General features: G+C 41.1%; 1 protein-coding gene across 1 annotated transcript in view; it reads right to left on the bottom strand.

Moving 5' to 3' along the window:
• Window positions 1-253: 253 nt before the first annotated feature.
• Window positions 254-10,947, bottom strand: part of LOC102510801 (cytochrome b5 reductase 4) — a 67,125-nt gene continuing 56,431 nt past the window's right edge. Inside the window, 3 exon segments of the mRNA XM_006175494.2 lie at window positions 254-840; window positions 4,581-4,705; window positions 4,707-4,746. Coding sequence (XP_006175556.1) covers window positions 786-840; window positions 4,581-4,705; window positions 4,707-4,746 — 220 coding nt within the window. The 3' untranslated portion in view covers window positions 254-785.

Raw genomic sequence — 10,947 nt, 5'->3', positions numbered from 1 at the left:
TTTAAATTGAACCCATTCCAAAGCACCAGATGACTGTGTTAGGCCATGGCACAAGACGCTACACTTTCCTTATCTTTCCTGACACCTCTAGTTTGGGCTAAGAATCAAAATAGCTGTCCAGGGTCTCTTAAACTTTCTAACACATCCAATTCACAGCTGCATGTGTCTCCAAAACCTTTCACTGTCGCCTTTTAAAATTCCCCTCAGACAGTACCCCATATTGTTGCCTTCAAACACATTTCTACTACAAAGATTAAAAAGTACTTAAGTATTTTTTTATTCTACTCTGTGTCAAGGCCATATACACACAAAATGTTTGGATCACTTAATAAGTTATAACATTCCATGTTTCTATAGCAATAACAAGGACATAAACGATCACTTCCTGAGTTAACAGTGCAATGTAAAATTTAATCTGTATTGCTAATAAGACATTTTACAGCATAGAAACGTGATCAAAATGATCATTACTTTATCATGTCATAAAACACAAGAGCTTATTGTAAAACAGTGATACAGTTTAAATGGTAAGGAACTTTGTGATTCAAAACAAAATCCCTCATGTACTTGTTGCCATGATTGATTTTCCAGGACAAATATCAGTAGTAAAATAAGTTATGGTACAAAATAAAGTCAACAGGTTATCTATAGTGAAGGAACATTTGATTTCATTTAAGAAACTGAAACCTGGATTCTAGTTAACCTTTCAGTATATACAAAAATGTTTCTTAAAAAACCCTAAGTAATCACAAATTTAGATAAAACAGTTGAATGACAGCTCTTTATTATGCTGTAAAACTATGGATCTCGTCTTTGGAAAAGTTCAGATCATGCAGCAACCTGGAAAACATAATAAAAAAGCACATGTTTCTTAGAGAAAATGTTTAAAAATAAAGAAGTAAGGTCAAAGTTTACCATCATAACCACAGTATTTTTTCATTTTCCCCATTTGGTATGTACTTTCTAAGAAAGCCTACAATTATCACTTCCAAAAGAAATTAACAATAATTCCTCGACACCATCAAATACCTATTCAGGGTGCAAATTTTCAATTGTCTCAGAAATGCCATAATTTTTCAAAGTTTGTTTGAATCAAGATTCAATTAAAGTCTACCCACAGTGACTGATTTACATCTCTGTTAGGTATCTTTTGATATTTCAGAACCCCTCCATCTCCCTCTCCCCTGTCCTGCAGTTTATTTGTGGACAAAATCAGATTTTTATGTGTTGAGTCTCTCACAGTCCTCATTTTGCTACATCCCTGTGGTTTACTTTAAATAATACGTTCCCTTTTCCTCTTACCTCCCACAATTTAGTAATTGGACCTAGAGGCCTGATTAGGTACAGGCTCCATTCTTCTTGACGAGACTACTTCATAGACAGCACTCTTTCATCAGGAGGCACGTGATACGTGGTGGCCTCTCTGGATGCTAACAACCACTGACGACCTCCATACAGATCCATCAGTTCATTAAGGACTGAAGCTGGTGATATTCAACTTACTATTTTTCATTCATTTATCAGCTGAGGAATTCTATAAAGAGTAATGTCTATTCATTTGTTACATGGTTACCCAGTGGTAGAGCTCACACAGAAAAGGCAGAACAAATGCTTGATTTTTTTCCCCTTTATTTATTTATCTTTCAAAATTTTATTTATTTATTAATTATTTTGGGGAGGGAGGAGGTAATTAGGTTTTTATTTATTTATTTAATGGAGGTACTGGGGATTGAACCCAGGACCTTGTGCGTGCTAGGCACACACTTTACCACTGAGCTGTACCCTCCCCTCCTCTTTTTTCCCCCTTTATTCACCAGTTTTCAAAGTAAGGAGTTGATATCTTAGCATTCTATCTAAATTTCTCCCCACTGAACAGGAAAAGCAGAAATACTGCTTAAGTATGATTCAGCTTGGAAAATACTAGAAATGGAGACTAAAATCTTACAAGTAGCTCTGTTTAAAATGCTGCTGAAAATAATAAACATTTACTTAGTACTTAGTATATGTAGTCACTGTGTTCAGCACTTCACACGCATTAAGTATTATTATTTACTCCCTGGGACAGGTGAGTGCTCTAAAGCTGAGAAGGATCTGGCCCTAGCACACTTGGCTAGTGACTGGAGGATGACTGTAAGTGGGAGGGCTGGGATTTAAACCCCAACTGGCAGCTTCCAGGGCAGACAAACATATTCAGACAAACGGATGGGATGGCACAGGAGTTACGAGGGCCAACCTGGTGCGGCAGGCAAGCCTCGCACAATCTGAAGGCATCCCACCTTTCCACCATACCTTCTGTCAGCCCCTGGCCAGGGGCGCCACGCCAGCCACAGGAGGCCAGGAGTCAAGTCCCTGATCACCCAGGCCCCTTGTGTGCCTGCTTGTCTTCTCCCTGCCTGCACCATTCTCCTCTACCTCCTCTGACTGGGGACGTTTTAGTCAATCTTCAAAGAACCGGTCTTCCTGACCATGTGGCTCCCTTCGCTCCAACACCACAACCCTAGGTAAAAGCAACCTGTCTCTTTCTGAATGTCTGCAGCACCTCATTTCCTCTCTAGTAAGAGAATCTATAGCACTCGGGGTCACTGGCATGTACGCCCATGCCCACCGCTCGGCTGTGTGGGCCCGAAAGCAGAAACTGTTTATTCATCGATGCAATACACAAAGTGGCTTAGTTAGTGGATGAAAGGACCTTTATCGGCCAAATAATTATAAGCTCTTTATCTATATTGAAAAAAAAAGTTTCTGAGTCCTTCTCTGTTACATCATACGAATTTGACAAATTTTTACCTAATATGGACAGCACGTTTGGAATGTATGTTACACTTACATAGCAGACATGAGGGTGCCTTTGGAGGGTCCTGGCAGCGGGCAGCCCAAAGAGCCGCCATTCAGGACAGCAGGAACTACGACATGATGAAAGACCCACGTAACTGCCTAGTGAGAGCTACACCACACCTGGTAAGATGGTGAGGATCAGGAAGTCAAAGAAACAAGGAAATAAGGAATCCTAAATTGAAAGTCACAGGGCAGATGCTATGAAGTCCTGACCTGAACCAAGCTACACCTCACATGGCCGCTCTACACAACACGCTCGGGGTGAGTGGCAGCAGGGACCCACATATGATGACAGGGTCAGACTCCAGCAGTTATGGGCAGGCCAGCGAGCACAGCACAGGAAGACTTGCTCGGAGGGAAAGCTGAGGAAATAAAGCTGTAGAGACTACAGTCAATTTAAAAAATGAAAAAAAAAAATACTAGGATCTTGGCTTCCTTTGATTCAATTATACGTAGACTGAGGCTCCAGTAGGCAAGGAATTGGCTAGGCCTTGCCTGGAACCCAAATGAAGAGCCTGCAGGAAGCCCAGAACTCATGGGAGCAAACAGCACACTTCCATCGGGGGTGCTGTACCAGGGGTCCCTCCTCAGTCAGTGGAAAATGGACCAGGTGGCCTTACACGCAGTCTCTTTCAATGATCAGAGTTCATGATTCTCATGATTTAAACGCAGGGTTAGACTGCAATCTATAAACATCTGGACACTCCTAGTGGGCAGTGTCAACGAAGGAGAGGAGTACAGCTCTCAGCCTTTTTTCTGAAAATTATTTTACTTCCAACCTTATTGTTAGTCTTCACTATAATTTTAATAGTTCTGTTTGAGCTTTAAAAGAGTGGAAGTTTAAATAGCAATTAAAAATTTTTACTGAGAGAGCTTAGACAGATGCACATTTTCCTGAAAGTATTAACATCCAGAAATACATTGAAATTTAATTAAAATATCTTCTAAATACAATGTGGAGAGAAACACTTTTTAGTGTCTTCATTTATTTATTGACATCAATCTTTTTATTAATTCAAATAAAAAATAAAATAGCAAGAGAGAAAATCATCCAGCAAAATGCTAGGTTGGGTCACAGACTAAAGGAAGCACAGGCCTTCGAAGGCAGTCATACTGTGAAGTCATCTAGAAACGGCTGCCAACAGTGGCTGCAACTAACCAAATATTTCAAAGTGTCTTTTTAGAGTTAAATCAGATCAAGGTGACTTTTAAATAAGACGGTCACTACGACCGAGTTTTCACTGTGCAGAGTCCAACTCTTATCTTGGCTTTTCGTCCTAGGTCTCTGGTTTTTGTCTTGCTGCCTGGCTTTCTCCACTGTCTTGTTTACTAACCCTCACCCAGTTGCAGAGAATGAAGAAAGATCACAAGCTACAAGGAGGAACACTGCTTATTAATTATTATATATGATAAAGCTGTGGGGGAAGAGGAGGCTGAATCTAGTGTCCCCCAAAAGACCTGACACCAATCCTGTGAATGTGCCCAGACCGCCAGCCGTGAGCAGAGGCATGAGGAGCTGGCTGTGCCTCACTTCCGTGTTCACGTCTATCTCTAGGCATAACTGGGGACTCTGACCCTCCACCCGTGTGCAGCTTTAGCACTCTGTTATTTTCTTAGGCTGTAACAGACTATTAAAGTGCAGGTTCCTATGAAGAGGAAGGACTGAGAGCGAGATCAGCTGCCCTCTAGAGGAGCTCTTCATTTCACGGCACTGGGACTCTTTTTCCTACCACACTGTGACTCACTTTACTCCTTGCTCTGTAAACGGCACTGGTCCACAGATGCAGACGAGGACTCTGGATCTGTCTAAACTTCTTTTCAAAAATTCAGAAAGCAGACCTGGTGAAATGTGTCCCTGTTTGCCATTCCAATTCAGAAGTAGGTGCTGAGAGGACAAATTCAACGTCAAACCTGGAGAAAAGAAACATTTAAAAAAGTCTATTATGTGAAACATTATTAACATGTTTCAAGTTCAGTAAAGCATCTTTTTCTCCCCTGGAGAACAACGGAATTTATGGAGATTGATACACTTGCTACAAAAGCACTGGAACAGATTATAAGCAAAGATATCGCAAAAGCACACGGGTAAATCCAGTATTTACTAAAGACATACTTTTGATACAAATAAGAAGAGTGACATTTTTTGTCGAAGTCACTAGAAAGGGAGCTCCAAGGGATCTCAGAGAACACATTTCTATTAGTAACGCTGCTCGTATAAATTCCAGTCAGGAGCAACTACCAGTGACAGTTTTAATCTCTGACTCAGACCTCTCCAGTGAGTCCTAGACCCTCATAACCAAAGACCTATCTGACTTCTTACTGTTACTGTCTCCACACCCTCAATCTCAACTTACCCTCTCCCGGCCCCACACCTGACATCACTGCTGTGAACGGCACCACGACCCACTCGGCTGTACAAACCAGAAACCTGGCGCTTATCTGCCACCCCCTCCATGCCCAAATTCTCACCAAGTCTGAGCTCCTCTGTCCTCTACTTCTCTCAGCCTTCACTGCCACAACCCCGCCCACTCTCTTTCTTCTTTCTGTAATGTTTCTACCACATCCTGCTCTTCAGTTCTTGGCTCCAGCATCACTTCCACAGGGAAGCACTGCGGCCCCACCAGTCTGGAGTCCTTCTTATTTATATGTGTTGTAGAAATGTCTTCCTTTTCCTCTTCTTTATGGCCCTTATATCAGGCTGTAAATATGTGGCCAGCAGGTTGATGGTTTTATTACTATCTACCCCATGAGACCATAAACTCCATGAGGGCAGGGACCATGTTTGCTTTGGCTACCACTGCACCCCTAATGGCCAACACCAACGGCACTCAAACACTACAGAGTGAAACAGATGAAAGAAACAGAAAGGGTAGAGAATTACAGTGAGAAAGAAACACATCAAACCAAGTCTCACAAGGTAACTACAGACCACGTCTCCCCACAGCTTTGCAGTCTGTTGAGTGAACTCCTGGTGAAGAACTGAAGTAAATTCAAAATTCTGTGTCGTGCTTGCTCCCTTTGCTCCATTTTCTCTAACACAATTCACTCTGATTGTTTTCAATAGCGTCAGATCGAATGCAACTCTGCATTTTCTGCTTGAGTAATGGAGATATTTTCTCAAGGGTGGCAGGAATTAATTATACATTCATCTCAACTTGAGAAAACGCTGAAGTGCATCTTTTCTCTTGTGAGGTGGCTCAGGGAGCCAAACATAACAGAAACTGCATGCGGCTGGCGCAGCTGTCTGCCCACTGCTGTGCGGCAGCTGGGGGACCACTCCTGGAGGTGAGGGAGCCCGTCCCCACTTGGAGTGCCAGCCGGGGTGCAGAGCCCGTCCCAGTGCTCCCCAGACCCAGCCTCTAGGTGGGAAAACTCTATAATCTCAATTCTAATATTCTTACAATTCTAACATTCTGATTTTATACTTTAAAAACTCTTAAAATGACATTTTATTTCTCACTTTCAAGGTTCCCATTTAGTTTTAGCAGCAATACAAACCCACCCTATGCAAGACAGCCTCCCCGAATACTTTCTTTCACTAACATTTTTTCCTTCCTAGTACTTAAATTAAGTGTTAGATAATTCTGGAATGTGCTATTTGTTTACTGCTCCATAAGGATGGAGTCCTTGTTGTGTTTAATCCTCTATCCAGGCTTGGCCTGAGGCAAGTGTGCAAAAATTACTTGATGAATGAATGGAGAAATTTACTTAACAAGAAGCCATACGGGCTAAAAATAAACACTATTGAGAAGCCATATGCTGGCACCTATGAGATTCCATACAAAAATGTACATGAACTTCGCGTTTTTCTGGGAAGAAGGTCCATAACTGTCCATCAAAGGGGACCCAAAAGCAGCTGCAGAACCACTATCTGAAGGCATTTTCAATTAAACAGAGACAATGCAATACAAGGTAACAACTGCCTTATTAAATTACAAAAGACAGTCTCCTCTGGCTCCGTTTCCAGTAAGTCTGTTACCGGGATAAGACTGCTAAGGCACGTAAATCAATACTGGCGTCCCTGTCATCTGAAAAAAAACTTAATTTTCCTTTACTGACTTGCTTTAAAAAATAAATTCATCAGTGGCACACTTTCTGCAGGCATCTACTACAGCGTGAGAAACAACGGTGATCCTTCCGTGGATGGTACACATTTCTTTCGCATTTTATATTGATTCACATGTCAGTCCCTCTGGTACACCTCTGGGGCCCTCCATGGAAAACATGACCAGATGGTACAGATGCAATTTTCAGGGTCTGGTAAGGACACAGCCATCCTACTTCTCTTCTTCACAGCCCAGAAAAGAGCTTCCACTGCAGCGGGAGCAACCCCAAGTTAAGGCTCAAGGACACTTCAGTGAAGCATTTCTTCCACCAGATGAGGGTAGAGATGGTTACTGTGGAATGTTCTCTTCTGAATTTTTCTAAGGGCAACTTACTATCTGATATAATTACAGCCTTGAGGCATGAGGGGACCCACTGGTAAACTGTCCTGAAATTCCTTTCTGCTTCTAATGAATGCCTGAGGTCCAAATATCTATGAAAACAAACAAGCTTGTCAAAAACAATTATCTTGAAGTAGACTGATAATGCTCTGAGATGAAAAATCTTGAAATATAAATGTATTCAGTCTAAATCATATGCAAAGCCCAAAGTCATCCAACAACTTATTCCCTCCTCCTCCAGGCAACTGGCTCCCCAAACCCACTCTTCCCTATTTCTTACACTTACACACACACACACGTCCCTGCCTTCCCATCTTTACCACCACAGCTCCAGGTCAGACTTTCCTGTCTCCTGAGCTACTGCTTTAACAGCCTGACCCTCCTCTACCTGGCACACCACTGTCATACCAGCTCTCCTAAAACCCAGGTCCGATCCTACAACTTCTTTGCTTCAAAAGCTTTCGTGATTTTGTCACTGCTCACAAACAAATAGTACTTCAGGGTATTTGGTGCCCCAGCTTTTCCTGGTTTCCCTAGCTAAAGAAAAAGACTAGAAACACAGGAAAACTTGCTATTTGCTCATGGGAGAAAGCTCACAAAATCAACAGCGAGGGGTTAAAATTAGAGAAAATGAACATCTTAAAGAAACATTTCTCAAAATGAATCTGATGAAACACTCGTGTTCCTCCAAATGTTAGTGGTATTCCATGAAAAAAAGGCTGGCCTATCAAGTAAGTTTGGGGCTCCTGGGTTAAAAGAAGTTAAACAGACTTCTTTAGAATCTCTCAAAGCCTTGAATATGTTAAGTTCATAGTAAATCTTTAAGAAGGTAACATGCGTTATTTCTCAAACTTATTTAATCCTAGAGCCCTGTAGAGGGGCATACATGAACGTGTCAAGGAACACATTCCAAGAAACACCCCACTGGAGGAACATCTGGGAGGAACAGAGAGTGGGAAGGGTCCAGACTAGGGGCCCACATAGCTGACGTGCATCAGAGGCTGGAGGACAAGAAACGGGTTCAGGCCTCTTGTTCAATTTACTTATGTTTCCAGAATCGTTTGCTTTTGCCATCTTAAATGGGCCCAACGTACTGCTAGTCCCAACACTGACACCAGAATACAGAAACACTCTACCTCTGTAGAATGGATAAACAAGATGATACTGTATAGCACAGGGAAATATACACAAGATCTTATGGTAAGCTCACAGAGAAAAAAATGTGACAATGAATATATATATGTTCATGTATAACTGAAAAATTGTGCTCTACACTGGAATTTGACACATCGTAAAATGGTTATAAATCAATAAAAAAATGTTAAAAAAAAAACCACTCTACCTTTCTAGAGGCTATTTGTCAAAATGTATCAGTAGCTTTGGTACACTTTGACTTTGTGATTCTTCTGGTGAATTTTTATCCTGCACAGTTAGAGAAGTACAGGAAAACTTACAGTCACTATGCCAAATTGTAGGGGGTTAGTTAAATAAGTTATGGTATGAACTCAGTGACCGAATACAATGTAGCTATTAAAAGTCATGGTGCAGGGCAGGTTTTCCCGACTAGCACTATTGGCAACCTTGGGCTAGATAATCCTTTGCTGTGGGGGCTGTCCTGGGCACTGCAGGCTCCTCACAGCAATCCTGGCCTCTACCAATTAGCTGCCAGTGGCACTCTCTCCATCAGTTGTGATGAACAAAAATGCTTCCAGGTGTAAATGTTCCCCAGGGTGCTGGAGGGAGAAACAGAATCCCTCCAGGTCGAGAACCACTAGTTTAAAGCATTCTACACCCAGAATACACACAATACACTAAGTAGAAATGTAGTCATAAAAAGTATAGTCAGTGTGACTACATTATTTATGAAACCAAACAACATGTGTGTATGTGTGAGTACGTGTGTCTATGTATGTGTGCGTGTGTGTGTATGTGTGAGAGAGAGAGGACGAGAAAGAGAATGGAAAAATACAGACCATAATGCTAATAACTGTTCCTCGGATGGTAAGATTATGGCTGATTTTTTTTCCTTATATTTTTTTCTACATAAATATGTATTAATTTTATAAACAGAGGGAACAAACCAAAAATTCTCCCTATTTATGGAAAAGAATATGCTACTAACTTTACTAAAATAAGGTTACTGTCCCCAAAATGACTGCTTTGAAAGGAAAGGAAAATACTTGTTATATTTCTATATTACATAAGGACATCCGGGAGTCAATCTCATTGTCAAACTTTCCTGCACCTCAAAACTAACTCTGCAAAGACAGAGACCTCAGCGAGCAGCACCTCCTCCTGAGGCAGGGGAGGACCAATGTGTAAGGCTAGGTCAACCAGGCTTTATAACACTGCTCAGTAGTCAAGACAGAGATAAGTGAAATTTAATTTGGATTCCAGTTTACACAGTAATTGGCCACATCTGCTGTTGCACATATTAACCTTCTGTTTCCTCTCATTTTTCTTAAGAAAATGTGTAAGACTTTGTTAGACTTGGAAAGTTGTGAATCAAATTCCAATGATGAGAGTTAAACAGTCAAGTGTACTAACATATGTGGATTAAATTCAGGCAAGCTACTGTTTTTTCTTTTTTTTCCCATTCAAATTATATGCTTATGACATGAAAACAGAAATGAAGTAGAAACATCCTAGAAGAGTACTTACGGTCTTCCCTACGGTTTGCAATTCTGTTGAGTTTTGGCAACGTGGGGAAACGAAGAGCTGCGTTCCCTGGGCCGCATGAGAAAATAAGCCAACATGATATGCTCTCCCTGTTACACCCTGTGCACAGGTACATGGTAGAGGCTCACATGCACTTCGTGAATGAATGAATGAATGAGTGAATGAATGTTACAAATACGCTACTTCTAGGGGCTTGGCACCTAACTATGCTATCTTATTGCCCCCACACCCAAAAAAACCCAAACAGTTCTGTGACATACAATTTGATGTCCCCATTCTTCAGATGGAAAACTGCAGCTCTGTCAGATCAAAGAACTTGCCCAAAGTCACAAAGTTACTAAGTTTCCATGATACAATGATGTTTCTAAGAATTTCACTTGCTACTGATATCATGTGGATAAACTCTGAGGACAAGCATAGCATGCTTGCTAAAAATGAAAATATTAGATCATACACCAGCCTCAGTATCCATTTTTCCTATTCTTTGTTCCACAAAGGACTGAGTGGAAGGCTGTGTCCTAATCCTTCAGAGACAAGGGTGTTTCGTTTGTTTTAAATACATAATTTAATTATTGTTATAGTCACAATCCAAAATAATTTAACCATGGAGATGTTTTCAAGTATCACATTTTGTCATCAGAAACTTTATTACTAAAATGAGAAGTGACAGGAGAGTCAAGACATGGGAAACAGTGGTTTAATAAATTTAAAAAAAAAAGCCTTCAATGTTAACTAAAACCCAGATGTGACAAATTAAAAACTGCTTTATATTAAGTTTGAACTTTTGCTTTCCTTCTATGTACAGGACTTGACAATTACTACCAAAGCCCATCAGCAAGCCTTTAAGGCTTGGTTTCTTCTCTATCTGCACCAAGCCTCTGAACATCGAAGGATCTGATACACGTTCCAAAGCCAATTACACCAGCAGGCCCTTTGTGTTTTCCAGTGAGGGCCTGGCAGTCAGTCTCCAGGGGACACAGATTATCTG

The sequence above is a fragment of the Camelus ferus genome, chromosome 8 (assembly GCF_009834535.1).
Source record: "Camelus ferus isolate YT-003-E chromosome 8, BCGSAC_Cfer_1.0, whole genome shotgun sequence".
NCBI lineage: Eukaryota > Metazoa > Chordata > Mammalia > Artiodactyla > Camelidae > Camelus > Camelus ferus.
The sequence above is the reverse complement of the archived record's forward strand: the minus strand, read 5'-3'. Positions and strand labels throughout refer to the sequence as shown.